This window comes from Drosophila bipectinata, chromosome 2R, assembly GCF_030179905.1.
Source record: "Drosophila bipectinata strain 14024-0381.07 chromosome 2R, DbipHiC1v2, whole genome shotgun sequence".
NCBI lineage: Eukaryota > Metazoa > Arthropoda > Insecta > Diptera > Drosophilidae > Drosophila > Drosophila bipectinata.
In genome coordinates this window covers 11,272,727-11,287,570 of record NC_091737.1, presented here as the reverse complement: position 1 = coordinate 11,287,570, position 14,844 = coordinate 11,272,727, and the positions used below count along the sequence as shown (strand labels likewise).

General features: G+C 43.8%; 1 protein-coding gene across 1 annotated transcript; it reads right to left on the bottom strand.

Moving 5' to 3' along the window:
• Positions 1-7,738: 7,738 nt before the first annotated feature.
• On the bottom strand, positions 7,739-14,844 carry betaTub60D (beta-Tubulin at 60D). The gene is made up of 4 exons (XM_017252964.3): positions 14,607-14,844; positions 10,024-10,132; positions 9,714-9,958; positions 7,739-9,656 (listed from the first exon to the last, which is right to left on the bottom strand). Exons 1-4 carry the CDS (start codon positions 14,661-14,663, stop codon positions 8,703-8,705), a joined length of 1,365 nt encoding a protein of 454 aa, XP_017108453.1. The 5' UTR covers positions 14,664-14,844; the 3' UTR covers positions 7,739-8,702.

The window sequence follows — 14,844 nt, the reverse complement described above, 5'->3', positions numbered from 1 at the left end:
ATTACTATGAAGCTTATTAGGATCTACTACTTATAAAGCTCACTTCATTTAATCCTTTTGGTAAAGTTCCCAATAAATTACTCATACGACATGTGAAACAGTACTGACACTACTATCAATAGGTTCCTGAAAGAAAAGTCTTGAAGAAAACAGATAATGTTTTTAAGTGATTTTTTAATAGATTCCTAGAAAATCTTTTTTCTTTCTAGCCTTACCATTTGTATCTAAATATTGCATAAGCCAAAGATCCCTTCAACAATACTGATTTAAAATAATAGCCAAGTAACCACAAAAAAATCAATTTCATGTGAAAATTAGCGCACGTTGACGACGTTTGTTTGCCTTTGAAAGGCCCATAAACTGATGTGCCCCAAAACAAATGAACAGAGAAGCCAAAATAGATAAATATGTCAACGGCAATACAAAGGGAATCAAAATAATCCCCCGATCGCCGAAAACATATCCACCATATCGCGATAGCAACCACAATCAAAATCGTGACAGGGCAATTACAAACGGTAAAGCGAAAGGGAAACAGAAGGAGACGGAAAGGAGATAGAGAAGCCTTTTGGCCAAAAACTGAAGCTGTAACTGAAGCTTGAGCTAGAGCCTTTAAGCCAAAATCTCTATCGATCGAGTGGTCAAATTTGTGAGTGAGGTGAGGAGCATATAGGATTTTAGTCTATAGTATTAGTAGCCGGATCCAAAGCTGGCCAAGCTATTCAACCGGTTCAGGATAGGCCCGCCGGGACCCCAAAACCGAAAACCGAAAACCACACCCAAACAAGAAAGCGCGTTGAAGATTACAGGCCCGTGATTAGGCCAAAACAAATTTTCAATGCGTCTATGAGTGGGCAGAACTGCAGCCCGAAAGAAGCAACCGTCGACCAATATAGCGCTGGACTAACTGGCTAAGCTGCAAAAATCAGCGAAGCGATGCAAAAAAAAATATATAAGTATAAACAGAAAAAAAAACCGTCTAACAACAGCCGAGGGATTGCGAAAGCCTGCGAAGATACTCCAAGACAAGCCGAATCGTAGTCACAGTCACTGTTTTGGGATGGTAGCGTGGCTCTTGGAATCATCCTGGAATTTCGTGACACGAATAAATTATATTTAATCTTTTAGCTCTATATTATTGGTATTTATTGGTATTACTAAGACCCCCATTGATTCATTTTAAATCACTCTAAATATAACTTCAAGTTTTGGCTTGGTGACCCAAATTAAAGAATTCCGTGACTGCTTTCTCGCTAATCACGCCACACACTTGACGCCCTCGCTTGCATCTCTAGTCGCTACTAAGTCACTAAGTCAGTCTGTCAGACGGCCCACGGTATGCGAACTCCACCTCCCCCACCACCACTATCCCAACGCCATTCCAACCCACTCCCGCCCCTGCTCCACCCCGTACGAACGCGATCCCCCGTTTGGCATACATATTTGTTAGTAGCTGAGTTTTGTTTTGTTTAGCGCTTTTGGCCTGGGCCTGGTTATATCATCGAGCACTCTTACGACGTGCCGCAGCCAAATGGTCAACAGCTTGGTCGCTTGGCTGGAGCCTCGGACGGCTAACGGCTAAGAGCCAGAAACAGATACAGAGCCATAGCCTGAGTCCAAGTCAAAAGCACGGGTACTAGTTATACACTTGAAGAAATAAATACAAATAATAGTGTCCAGGGAGGAACTTTAAATATTTGGGGGCCTAAAAAGTGCTAAGTTTGAGCTTGTAAGACGGCTACTTAATTTCTTAGTAATTTCAATAAATTTTTTTCAGTGTTTAGCGCGCGCTTTATGCATTTTTGAAGCACTCCGTTAGGGGACGGGACGGGAACGCCGTAGCAAACGGCGCTAAATGGCCGAGTACCCGACTGGTTGGCTAGCTGGCTGGCTTGGTTGGTTTTCTGGCTGCCTGGCTGCTTGGCTGGTCAGCTGTCCGATCGGCGGATCGACGGATCGTCGGAGCGTCCCGCCGCCTTCTGCCGATCGCCGTTCGCCCCACTCTCACTATTCATTCATTCAGTTGTGCGTCGCTCGCTGTATTTGAATAATGTTTGACCCAAATACGAGTATTTTTTTTTCGCTGGCTCTGTAGCTGGAGCTGGAGCTGGAGCTGTCTCTATTTCTTTTTATTTTTCCCTCCTCCCTTGGACTGGCTGACAAGAAAGTGTTAGTTACTAACAATAGCCCGGCTGAAAAGTCAACAATGTCTTTTATATTTTTTGCATTCAAGAGGCTTTTATCATTTGGCTGTAACCGACAAACGGCTGCGTGTGAAAAGTTGTCAGAAATCATGGTTTTTAGGTTTTGCTAAAACTTGGCCATTAAGATATCCCAAAAAGAGCCAAAAATCTGACACCGAAAAATTCCAAATAGTCACCAGATATGGCTTACATGGAAAGCACCAGACCAAAGATTTCGAGAAACGCACTCGGATTAGTCAACAGTGTAAACAACAGTCGTCCTTGGGGCTGGCAGTTTAAAAATAAAGAAGAGTAGAAAACAAACCATTAGCAATGGGAAAGCTGTTGATAAATATTTAATTTTATTCCGGGCTATTCCCCGAGGGCTTGATCTCAATTTTTGTTCAGGTATGGAGACCATTAGTATAGATAACTCTTTGATTGTGAGTCTTCGGGCGTGGAAGCTTCACTCCCATCTCCAATGTAAACGTGATAATTAATTTTTCTTGTTTAATTAGCAGAGCCGTACAAAAGGCTTGAAGCATTACAGACAATTAATGATATTAACACTTTTCCTAGACGTAACATTGGCTAATCCCTACCACTGACTCGATATTTGTCTTGGCCAATTATTTAGGCCAGAAACGCCAATCCGTTGGACGGGAAAGGCACAAAATCTGCTGCATCATCGAGTGCCGTTAAAAAGCCATTTCAGACTTTTTTCATATGACATAAAATAAAATAAGAGCCATGTGATCGTGCTTAACATATTAGGCTTAATGTTTTTGAGCTCTAAGAGGGCTCTGAGGAAAATCCGAAGCCAGCACAACATTAAATCATGGATGAAAAGAGAGCGCTGAATGGCGGAGCTGAGCTGTTTACATGTCGGGCTGTTAAACTTGATGAAAATGTCAAATGTTTTTAGTTTAAGACAAAGGCCACAGTCATACACCGACATAATGAACAGGAGAGGGGAAAAATGGCAACAAGTGACAAAAACAACAATAGCAACACGGGCCACTATACATTAAACAATCAAAAGCGCAGATACGTGAGCTTACGAACGTGGCTTTGAGTGTCAAACGTGGGCCACTTTTGGGCCAGAAGAGCCCCAAAACTTTGAGCCCTAAACTGGACTTTGCAGTGAATCACTACAACAGCTTGTACTAAAATCTAATATTTATCCAAATAATGATTAAATGACTTGACACGATTTTGAATACAATTTGCAGATCTTTAAAGGATGACTAACAAACCAAAGAAACCAACATGATTCAGCTTTTGCATACAATTAGCAAGTAAAATATTTCTGGAAAACGGTTGCATAACAATCGCAGATCGATCCAAGCCCCGACTAACACTATCTGGGCAGAATAACTTATGGTGGCGTCTCGGTTCCTTCCCGCGATGCGATGCTCTTGTCGAGCCGTCTTGGCCAATTTCACATCACGCCTGAGATTGATGCCACAAATTGGTTCACATGGCTGGCTCCTCTGCCACCGCCGCTGAATACACATGCATTTAAAGCACTGCTACTGCTACTGTTGTAATCTTACAACTTTAATTTCTGTTTCTTCTTTACTCTTTTATTTTTTAGTTAATTTTTTTCATGCCATTTTTTTTTTTTGGCTAATTTCGGTGCATTCTCGCGCATTGAAGTGCCGACGTATTGCATTTTTCTCTTCTGTTTCTCGGCTTTTCTTTATTTTGTGAGCTCTTGGCTGGTATTAGATTTTGGCTGGTGTGTTGGTGTTGGATGATTGTGTGTTAATTAACTTTGGAATCGAGCGGTGGGCGTGGCGGGCAGACAACGCAAATACATGTCTTGTGTGGCTATAACAGTGCCTACTGCCAAAGTGCATCTTGTCGCTGGCAGTAATTCCATATTGCGGCCAAAATTGCTCTTAGCCTCTAGCCACTGTTTTGGCTGCGACCAGATCTTCCTCCGACCATATTTTATCGCCTGCCAATTCGTGGAATCTGGCCATAATGCCAGGTCTGTGGTCCGTCTGGAGTTACATTTTGGCCGGGTTTATTAACCGTTGACATTTGTATAACGCACGTCGCTTAACAGTTAAACTTCGTTGTTAACAAAGTACTTCTGGCGGTTCCGTTATGGCACATTTTCATGTTTTATATTCCCAAGAAAGGCAGGCTTCTTCGCAGCCCACTCTGCTCCAGTTTCTGGCCCGGCTTACAGGCCTGCGTTACAAAACCAGCGACACAACCAGTGGCAGGCACTTTTTCTTCTTTGGCCATTTGTAATTGCAATTGCCTCAAATCAATCAAATCGAAGCTGGGCAATTTGTCTAATGAGTCTTCGGTTGCCTCAGGTATGTAGCTCCGTTCAGGCAGGCGCACAGGCAACTAGGTGTTAATAACCAAGTATTGCCAACTGAATGAAATGAAAAGGAATCCAAGTGTCCAGCATGGAGCTCTTCTCGGCAGCTCTGCGGCGCAAATTTGCAATGCGATTTGATGCAAATGCTAATTTGATTGTCGCAGCTCATTGCACTGAGTATCTATAGCTGGGTAGCTGTTGCTGCCGCAGCCGCCTGTTGCTTGATTGATTGCCTTGCCACCTAGCAGATACATAGATATACTGCAAACGAATAAATGTGCATTTCGATGAAGCCGCCACCGCTTAAAGGAAGCAAGTTCTTAGACTTATCGGTAAGCGGTAAGCAGTCGGCATATATTGAACTCTTTGGCTGATAAACAACAGATACAAATAGAATAGAAGAATGTGGTGCATATTTATGAGATGCAGCATTGTCAATTCCAAAAAGTGCAAGGTAGTAGCTGTTTCCAGAAACCACACCAGCTCTAGGCATTGGAAATTTTTAGCCCAAACCGCTTCTAGAACTGCCATGTTGCGGAAGGTGATTAATGAAAACTATCAAGAGTTTAATAACCAACAGAAATGACTCGAATTAAGCTCGATTCGTCCTTGGCTAAACATGGCTTTTAGTGGGATTGATTTAAGCCAATAATCTGCATGCACTGGGCCAAAGCTCTTAAAACTTTTCATACATCATACGTTTATGACAGTGCCGAGAGTGTTTTGTTGCTTATTAAAAACTTGACTGTTGGTAAAATTCAGATGGCTTGGGAGGCCCAGCCCAGCCAAAAGACAAGACAAGCCGAGGCTCACCTGAAGCACTTCCGCTGCACTTTGTTGGAGCCGCACTTGTTGGCCACTTGGGGGCCAGAAACTTGGCAACGCCGCAAGTGAACGTCTGCCAACATATGCTCGGGCCTGGCTTTGGATTTTCGGGCCTAGACTAGCTGTGTGCGGTCGCATCAATGACCAAGTCAGGCGTACATTTTCGTGTGGGGGTCTTGCCGGATTTTCCTAGCTGCAATTTGTCTTGTTATTGTTGTTCTACTCGTGTTTGTCTGCAAACCACAAAAGACAACAGAGAAACTGAAAGCCCATGCACAGGAAAATATAGTTTGTGCTTTAAAGATTTCATTAAAACTTCAATGATTGCAGTAGGTTTACTTACTCTTGATTAACTCTATTATTTATTTGGATTTTTATTTAATTTTAGAGTAGTTGTACTTGTTTTTCTGGCCGTGCAGAAAATAGATGGCAGAAAATCAAAATACAGCTAAGATCGGGTCTAGCCGACGTTGTCTAAGTCCAATCTAAACTAGTCGAGGCGTTTGCGGTGGCTACCACAGAGTGCATTGACGTGTTGTTTGCATGTGCCCCCCCTGGCTTCTAGCCACCCATCAGCCCCCCCTGCAGCTCTTGTCTCCTTGCCACTTTGAGCAAGTTTCGTTTTTTAGCTTTCTGAAGAATCGGCAACTAACAGAAAAAACAAGATTTTTTTATTTGATTTTTTGTTGTCTTGTGTTATGTTTTTCTATCTTTTTTTTGCAGCAGCAGCAGCAGTTTCAGCGAGTGCAATGCACTTCCCCCAGCAAGTCCAACTCTCCAGCTTTAGACTCAGCTTCGGCTGCAACTTCACAAATAGCTGCAGCTCCGAAGTCAGTCAAAGAGGATCGGATCGGCGTCAGGTATACCTGGGCATAGGTATAGGTAGGTTGGTGGGTTGTTGTCGTCTTGGAAAACTGGGTCAATCACTGCTGCTGCCGCTGCTGTCTCGCTTCGTGTTTTGTTGCCTCCTTCTGGCGGACTGGCTTTTTGGATGACGGCGCCAAATGAGTGTAAGTTGGCAACAATTTTATTGCTTTTTCATTTGCCTATTTCTGTGAGATGCTGCTGCCGCTGCCACACAGCGAGAAAAGGGTAACGCCAATTCCATGAATAAAGTTGCATAAATGCATACCTTATACTCCATCTGCGGAGATATTAGTCATCCTAATTGGCCCAGTTTTCCAAGCCAAGTTCTCAGCTATAAAAAGAGGGGGAATTTCCGCTCTGGATAACCCCTCCTTTGACCTTTTTGGGTATGACTTAATAACGGTTAAACGCACTTTAACCGGTCACTTCAGTCTCAGACGAAAGAACGTGTTATAATGTTTTGCCGGCTTCCAAAATGTTCTCGGCCCAAAGTTCTCGTCGTCATTCAAAACGCCGGCCGGCTCCGGCTTAAACAGTCTAAAAACTGGTTCTCTCTTGCAGTTACTTCTTACCATTTTCAGTTCCGTATGTCTGGTGTTTTGTTCTTAGCCGACTTTGTTATTGGTTTGTTTTTTTTTTATGTAAAGCCTTGCTTGTGTCACGAGACCGCTTAATACGTTTAATGTCTTTTAATTCTGGGGAATTTGTAGCATATGAGGTCTGAGAGAGTCAGTTAATGGAAAGGTTTGTGCGACAATCATATCCACTGTGTGTGCCTCTTGTGTGTGGCACGTTGACTTTAGATGGGAAAGATTTCGGTTAAAGGGTAGGCAGTCGCTTTTGGGAAATTAGATTATTCTCATAAATATTCTCATAAGCCTACGACCAAAAGGTCTATCATAATGTTATTTAGATCTTTAATTATATATTTCTAGATTCATTAGGATGGGTCTTACCAAAAAACCTAATATATTATTACCTCTTGTAAATATATACATTTTTTCTTTGAAAACAAATTTATTAAATTTAAATTAATTTAGCTGAAAGACAATATTAATTGATCCACATTTGAAATATTTGTTTACGGAAGTAACGTCTGAAAAGCGACCTCTGGTGGAAACAAGCTTATAGGTTCTGCCGCACTGGTCCAATTGGTGTCTTTACAATATTTCCCATAAAAATGTGTAAAAAATATTAAATAAAGAATAAAAATTAAAAAAAAGCAGAAAAAATTTAATAAAATTGAAAATTTTTTTACTAGAAATAAGAAATAATTTAACACAGAGGACCGTTGTGCCACAATTTTGCGCCATCTTTTGTTATTCAACGGAAGCTTGGTTAACACAAAAAGTATAGCATACTTTTTAGCGCACAATCTTCTCTTTCAGTTTTCTTAATAAAATGGCGCCTAACTTTAAATTCTACAATCTTTAGAACAACCTTCAATTCTTCTCAAAAGATTCTATCCGTTCTGCACTCTTTTCCAAAGAAAATACCATTCATATTCCAAAACAAATACTCATTTATTAGTTTGCCAAAAACCATTTGCCATTATTAGTCATTTATTTGGGTAAAAATGTTTTTATTTTTATATAAAACTACAAGAGAAAGTACTGCACACGAATACAAAATTAATAGTTTGTGCCCTAAGATTATGTAAATACAATTGCGGATGATTTTAGAAATTGCCTTTATTGGAGGACCTCATGAGAGTTGTCGATTATCTTTGGATAAGCTTGTATCATGTATCATATCATGTATATATAACTCTATATATATATATGTATATATCTTTTTATTGCCAAACTGCTTTCGTCAGTCTTGAGTGCAAATTTTCTTGGACATTTCTCGAGATTTCTGTATAAATTCGTTTTTATTTGAAATACTAGATACTTGTGGTTGTCGATAAATAATCGTATTAAACTCAGGATATGATGAGTTTCCTAAATTAGTGAAAAAATGTTCGGTGATTGTGGGAAGAGTGATGGAAAGCTGGGCTGGAAAAACGGGTGAAAATGGCTGCGAGAAATGCGATAGACGTGCCTCCGTGTAAAGTGTAAATAGCGTAGTGGACGGTGACACAAAAATATGATAAAGATGAAGATGAAGGTTGGGATGACAGATGCGAGTTGTGAGATGATAGATGATAGTGGTTAGAGATACAATTAGAAAGATGGGCGAGGAGGACGTATGAGCTTTTTGGAACATTTCCGTTTGATGTTCTAACTACGCTTGACCTTCCTGTCTGTCGGTCGGGGTGTCTCCGGTGTCTCCGTGTCTCAGTGTCTGGCTGTCAGTATCCGTGGTTGTGTTGTGTGGCTGTCCGTGTGCTGTGTGTCAGTAGTGGTGAGTGTAACTGTGTGCCTGTGTGTGTAGTTTGGTGTCAGAGGATGCTGCAGTGCTTGGCCGACAGCTGCTGCCGCATGCCACGCAGAAACAGGCGTCCCCTCTCCTCACGCACGCACCTCATTCCTCTGGCCACACCATTAAATACAATCGCCCTCGACCTCCTCCTGATTAACGTCCGGATCGAACTCGTCGTCGGCGGTGGCCTCCTGGTACTGCTGGTACTCCGACACCAGGTCGTTCATGTTGCTCTCCGCCTCGGTGAACTCCATCTCGTCCATGCCCTCGCCGGTGTACCAATGCAGGAACGCCTTACGCCGGAACATGGCCGAGAACTGTTCAGAGATGCGCTTGAACAGCTCCTGGATCGCCGTGGTGTTGCCAATAAACGTCGAGGACATCTTCAGTCCCTTCGGCGGGATGTCGCACACGGCGGTCTTCACGTTGTTGGGAATCCATTCAACAAAGTACGAGCTGTTCTTGTTCTGCACCGCCAGCATCTGCTCGTCCACCTCCTTCATGGACATGCGTCCTCGGAAGACAGCGGCCACTGTCAGATAGCGGCCGTGACGCGGATCACAGGCGGCCATCATGTTCTTGGCGTCGAACATCTGCTGGGTCAGCTCCGGCACGGTCAGGGCCCTGTACTGCTGGGAGCCGCGGGAGGTGAGCGGCGCGAAGCCGGGCATGAAGAAGTGCAGACGCGGGAATGGTACCATGTTGACCGCCAGCTTGCGCAGATCGGCGTTAAGCTGGCCGGGGAAGCGCAGGCACGTGGTGACTCCGGACATGGTCAACGAAACCAAGTGGTTCAGATCTCCGTAGCTGGGATTGGACACCTTCAGGGTGCGGAAGCAGATGTCGTACAGGGCCTCGTTGTCGATGCAGTACGTCTCGTCTGTGTTCTCCACCAGCTGGTGGATCGACAGAGTGGCGTTGTAGGGCTCCACCACAGTGTCGGAGACCTTCGGTGAGGGCACCACCGAGTAGGTGTTCATGATGCGATCCGGATACTCTTCGCGGATCTTGGAGATGAGCAGGGTGCCCATGCCGGAGCCAGTACCTCCGCCCAAAGAGTGGGTCAATTGGAAGCCCTATGGAATGATTTTGATTTAAACATCTTATATACTTCTTGGAGGAGGGATACCCACCTGCAGGCAGTCACAGTTCTCGCACTCCTTGCGCACAACATCCAGGACATTGTCCACCAGTTCGGCGCCCTCGGTGTAGTGACCCTTGGCCCAGTTGTTGCCGGCACCCGACTGGCCGAAGACAAAGTTGTCCGGGCGGAAGAGCTGTCCGTAGGGACCTGAACGCACCGACTCCATGGTGCCTGGCTCGAGATCGAGCAGGATGGCCCTGGGCACATACTTTCCCCCTGAGGACCGGCTCACAGCTAAAGAGATAAAAGGATACAATCAGGCAAGCCGGGATGATAACGATTGTATGGATATGTCTTACCAGATGCCTCGTTGTAGTAAACACTAACGCGCTCCAGCTGAAGATCACTGTCGCCGACATAGATGCCATTGCTGTCGATGCCATGCTCCTCGGAAATAATCTCCCAGAACTGTAAGAAGAAGTATAGCCCATTAGTGAAGTGATCCTTAAAATCCAGGCCTTAAACTATCCATCAAACCCTTCATGCTGAGCTCTTTATCTTAGCTCAAGGCGTTACTATATTTTTCCGAAATCGTACATCAAATTGAATAATTGTGCCCACCCAGCCGTGTCAGTCCAGTCAGAGTTCATGTTGAGCCTTGACATATGGCCGCAGCCACAGAAACCACTCAGAGGGGGAGGAGGATGAGGAATAACCCAAACCAAACCAAACCAAAATCAACAACTAGAACAACACAGAACAATTCTAAAAATTTCTGTTTCTGCCTCCTCCGATGTGACAATGTGACAAACAACAAGGCGCAGCCGCAGCCCATAAAGTTTGAGGTTTTTTTGGTTGGATTTTTTGAAAAAATATACAAAAATATATGTGTTTTGGGATATGCCCATATAGGGGGCCTGTGCCATCAAAAGTGAGACAGATTGCCCAAAAAAAAAAAATAGGAAAAAAGAGAAAGGATGGGTAAGGGAAAATAAATTTATGTTTAGTTTTTCCAACGTCAGTTTTGGACGCCGACGAACATGCCCTGATTTAGTGGTAAATTTAAAAGATGCGACCGGGCCGGCGGAAAAAAATGAATAAAAAATAGTATGGGACTCTCACTGTATGGGACAAAATTTCCACACCACGCTCCTGGGGTGCTCCTCTGCAGCAGCCTTACGGCGCGGCGACGAGAAATGCACTTAAAAATAGACCAGCCCGTGGGATGGGACCGCCAGAAGAGATATATACTATATTATAGTGACTGCTGAGTCATCATCCGAAACTTCTGGCCTCTCGCCTGTGGCAACTGCAGGCCAACGACCCACTACGAGACATCATTAGAAGAGGGCATCATCCCCTCCTCAAAATTCGAATCCCAATCGAAATGCTATAAATTAAGTAGCTCATGGATACACAAACAATCATCTAGCAGATTTATTGAGGAAGTGCTCTGCAATTGTTGTGCTGCGTTTAACAAGAAACGGACCAAATTTGGTGAACTTAGTTGTTCATTAGCCACTCAAATTGGGGTTCATAGTTTTTGGATTATTTTCGGGATTGGCTCTCGAAATCATGGAGCGAAACGCAGCTTGCTTGGCAACAGTTTCGGATCTCATAGGTCTTTGGGGTCTTTCGGATACCGAAGATACTTTCGGATACAAGACACATCCGAGATTCGAAACAAAGGGGAATAATAAAAATGTTAGCAGTACCCCGGTCCCGGTACCGGTCCCGGGCTCGGCTAAATTCCTGTTGTCTTGTCGCCGCTGCGATGTCTGAGTTGTTTCCCTTTGGCACTTGAACTTGACGTGTGCGACTATAAACACCCGAAAGAGGGGGGCCTGCCGAACGATTTAAGGGGGTACCGACTCTATCCAATGGCGTCTGCATTTCTTTGTTTATTTAAAAAGCAGAATGAGATGAACAAGCGGAGAAAAAGACTAAATCAACAAAACTGAATCTCAGGCAACTGCAATCTTAGCAAGATCATCAAATTTAATTGGAGTGTGGCCGCTGCAATTATGAAGCTAACCATAACAGCCCGAACAATAAAGCTCGGTTTATAAGGCCGGCCGGGCAACCGAAACAACAAATATGAAAAACTAAATTAGCACACAAAACTGTTGAAGTGAAAAGTCGTTTTTCATGTGCCCCCTTCCTCTGCCACTGTCTCTCCATCCATCCCATTTCCCATTTCCCCTGGCTTCTGGCACGACCATCACTGATCGCTTTACTTTTACATTCGACCAATTTTTCACTTCGAATTTTTCATTTTGATGATAATGGCTTTGTCGGTAAATGACTGTTTTCGGAGGTGAATGTTGCAGTTGCCGCAGTGGCCCCAGAGGTGTGAGTTGCTGTTAGATTGTAATTATAGATTGATGTCTCTTTTTTGGCAGGATTTTGTTATTTGTGGCAATCACGATCTGCTGCCCAAAGAATGCAATCACAGCTCAGCATTTTGTGTTTATAATTAGAAAATGTATTAATTTCTGTTTATAGCTGCATTCATGCTTGTATCATTCATTTCTTGAAATACATTTTCCAAACTCTTCTCCAATTACGGGCAACATCTGCTCTAACAATTTTCGTAGCCCCCTCCCTGCAACTATTTTCTTTCGTGTAATTAATTTCAAAAGCTTTGCTGCTGCTTGGCAACTGGCCTGGCCCCCCAGCCACGCCCCTCGCATGCGATCATCTGGCGACTGGCAATCGAGACGCCCTCATTAAGTGTTGCATGTCTGGAAGCCGCCAAGAAGACTCCTCCACCAGCAACTGCAACTGCAACTGCAACAGCAACGGCCCTGCCTCTTGTCTATTCGAATCTTGAAGAAGAAATCACTCGGGCATGAACTTGGAGCCAGTCTTTCTTCTTTCTCTGCAGAGGATCGCTGACTTCCAGCCAGTGCAAGTATGCAAAGAGACAGTGCAAACGTATTTATTCGCGAGATATAAAACATTTGGCATCAAAAGGAATTCTTTTAATTGAAGTGGGGTGGCGGAGGCGATTGCAGGCATTTGTCTTTTCTCTCCCAGCTGTTCTTGGGGTGTCAAAAAAATAAAAAAAAAGAATAAGAAACCGAGAGGAGATAAGCAGACTGCTGGGTTTATTGACTTGCCCGCCTCTTGAATATAATCTCGGAGGCCTTTTATTTAATATGCATTCATCGTTTTGCGGCCCAAAACGGAAACAGAGGAATTAATCAGAAAATCATATGCTATAGGGGGGTATGTGTGTAACCCCGATATCCTGTAACAGTATACATTGCAGCCTTTTTGCCAGTCCGGGTGACTCACTTCCTATCCTCAACGTCCCCCCATCCCAGGCTAGTCCTGCACTTGTGCGGTTTTCAAGACCAATCGGCATCTGTATTCAAGTGCGGACTTAGGCTACCGCTTGTCACATTCTTGTTTTTTAAATGTCCACTCAGCTGTTCTTTTTTTTATGATTTCTTCTTTCTGTTTTTGTGGGTCTCACATTACGGGGAGGTACGCTGCTCAAATTACCAAGACAAACTTCCCATCGTATCTGTACCTCTTTTTGCGTAAAGTACTGGGCTGCTCCATAAAACCATTACTATTGCCGAAATTCCGGGAAACACAAAAGACAGCCGAGTTTACTTTTAAATTGAAGCTGCTTGCTCGCTAACTGCTGACTGCTGACTCTGCTGGCTGCCTGCCCTCGTCGTTCTATCGCCAATTGACTCATATCAAATGATTAAGATCCGGCGGCTTATCTTCTCCATAAGATAATAAGGTATTCTTTATCAGCACTAGCTGGCTGTTGACTCGGCGAGCTCAGAGCGACCCACTTTGCATGGGGCGGTGATTGGTGGCGAATCGCTAATCATTGACATTGGTGCCACAGAAAAATGCATTCGTCTGGGGACCCACTTTGTATTGGCCACAAACTGGTATTGCCAAAAACCCAGTCGAAACAAGCGTCGGTTTCGGTCTCGGTTTCGGTTTCGAGATGGAGAGGCCAGAGTTTTCGGGGCGTGCTGATTGAGTGGACTATCCTATATATAGGAGATAATTGAGAATGCTCGGCTGGAAATCAGAGCCTAATTGCTCTGATTCGTCTGCCTATCTCGAGTTTCCGTTTCTCAGTCATTTCGATCGACTAGACCCCAGTTGGCAGGGAGTTTTCCCTATCATTGTATACTGCGATGGAACATCGCTTCTAGCGACATCGATTCTAGCGATCCGATTCGGTGACTATACCCGAGTGCTACTGATACTGTGTAGAAAACAATTCTAATGAATTGGAACTGAAAGCTTTCTTTTGAATTAATCATAATTTCTGCTCAACGATTTTCGTCTGGAGAAGTGCTTAGTTTTTTATTGCAATATTTTGTGGTTTCTTGGGCGAGTGCAGGAAACTCAACCAAAGCGAAAAGATTTCACCATCAGATAGTTGGTAAGATTTCCCTTCGCGGCCAAGTGCAAGACTGAAGAAGAACTGCAATTTTATTTTACTTATTTTTTTTTTTGGTTGGTGATTTGCGCCTTTTCTCCCAGAATGCCATAATTCTCTCAAACCCCATCCCTCGAGAACTCCCCCGGGAGGGTTCGCAATGAATCACTTTTCGTGATCTGCAGCCGGCCCAACCCGTTTTTTTTTGTGATTTTTTTTCCAGTCGGTCGAACGGAGACGAAAGGGCATCTCGAGTGCCAAATAAACCTCTTTGGTTGCCCACTTTTTTTGCACTTTGCATTTTATTTAACATTTTATTTTTTATTTTTCGCTGGCATTTTTTGTGATGTCAATTTTCTTTTGCTTTAATTGCTGAATGCGCTGAAAAAGGCGGCGACATCGAACTGCCCGAGACACAGCCCGATCGTTTTGGAAACTCATTGAAAAACGTTTTCGGTCAATGTGAATAAATTAACGCACCGCAAAAAAACGCTAAATGAAATAAAAAGTAGTGGCTCTTACCTTAGCGCCGATTTGGTTGCCGCACTGGCCGGCCTGCAGATGGACAATTTCTCTCATATTTCTGTTTTATTTGGTGATTTTATTGAAGAAAACCAAAGCGTTTGCGACTGCGCAGCCCTTTTTAATATTTTTCGGTTTATGGTCTCAGGAGTCTCTGACAAGGATGCACCACACAGCTCGAGTATCTTTGGGAACGGAGGCGCAACTTCACCGCACAACGCACAAAACTCAACTGATC

Coding starts and splice junctions, on each gene's coding strand:
- betaTub60D (XM_017252964.3), bottom strand. CDS start 14,663: ATGAGAGAAATTGTCCATCTGCAGGCCGGCCAGTGCGGCAACCAAATC. Junction 10,133..14,606: donor GCAACCAAATCGGCGCTAAG/GTAAGAGCCACT, acceptor TTCTTCTTACAG/TTCTGGGAGATTATTTCCGA. Junction 9,959..10,023: donor TTACTACAACGAGGCATCTG/GTAAGACATATC, acceptor TTATCTCTTTAG/CTGTGAGCCGGTCCTCAGGG.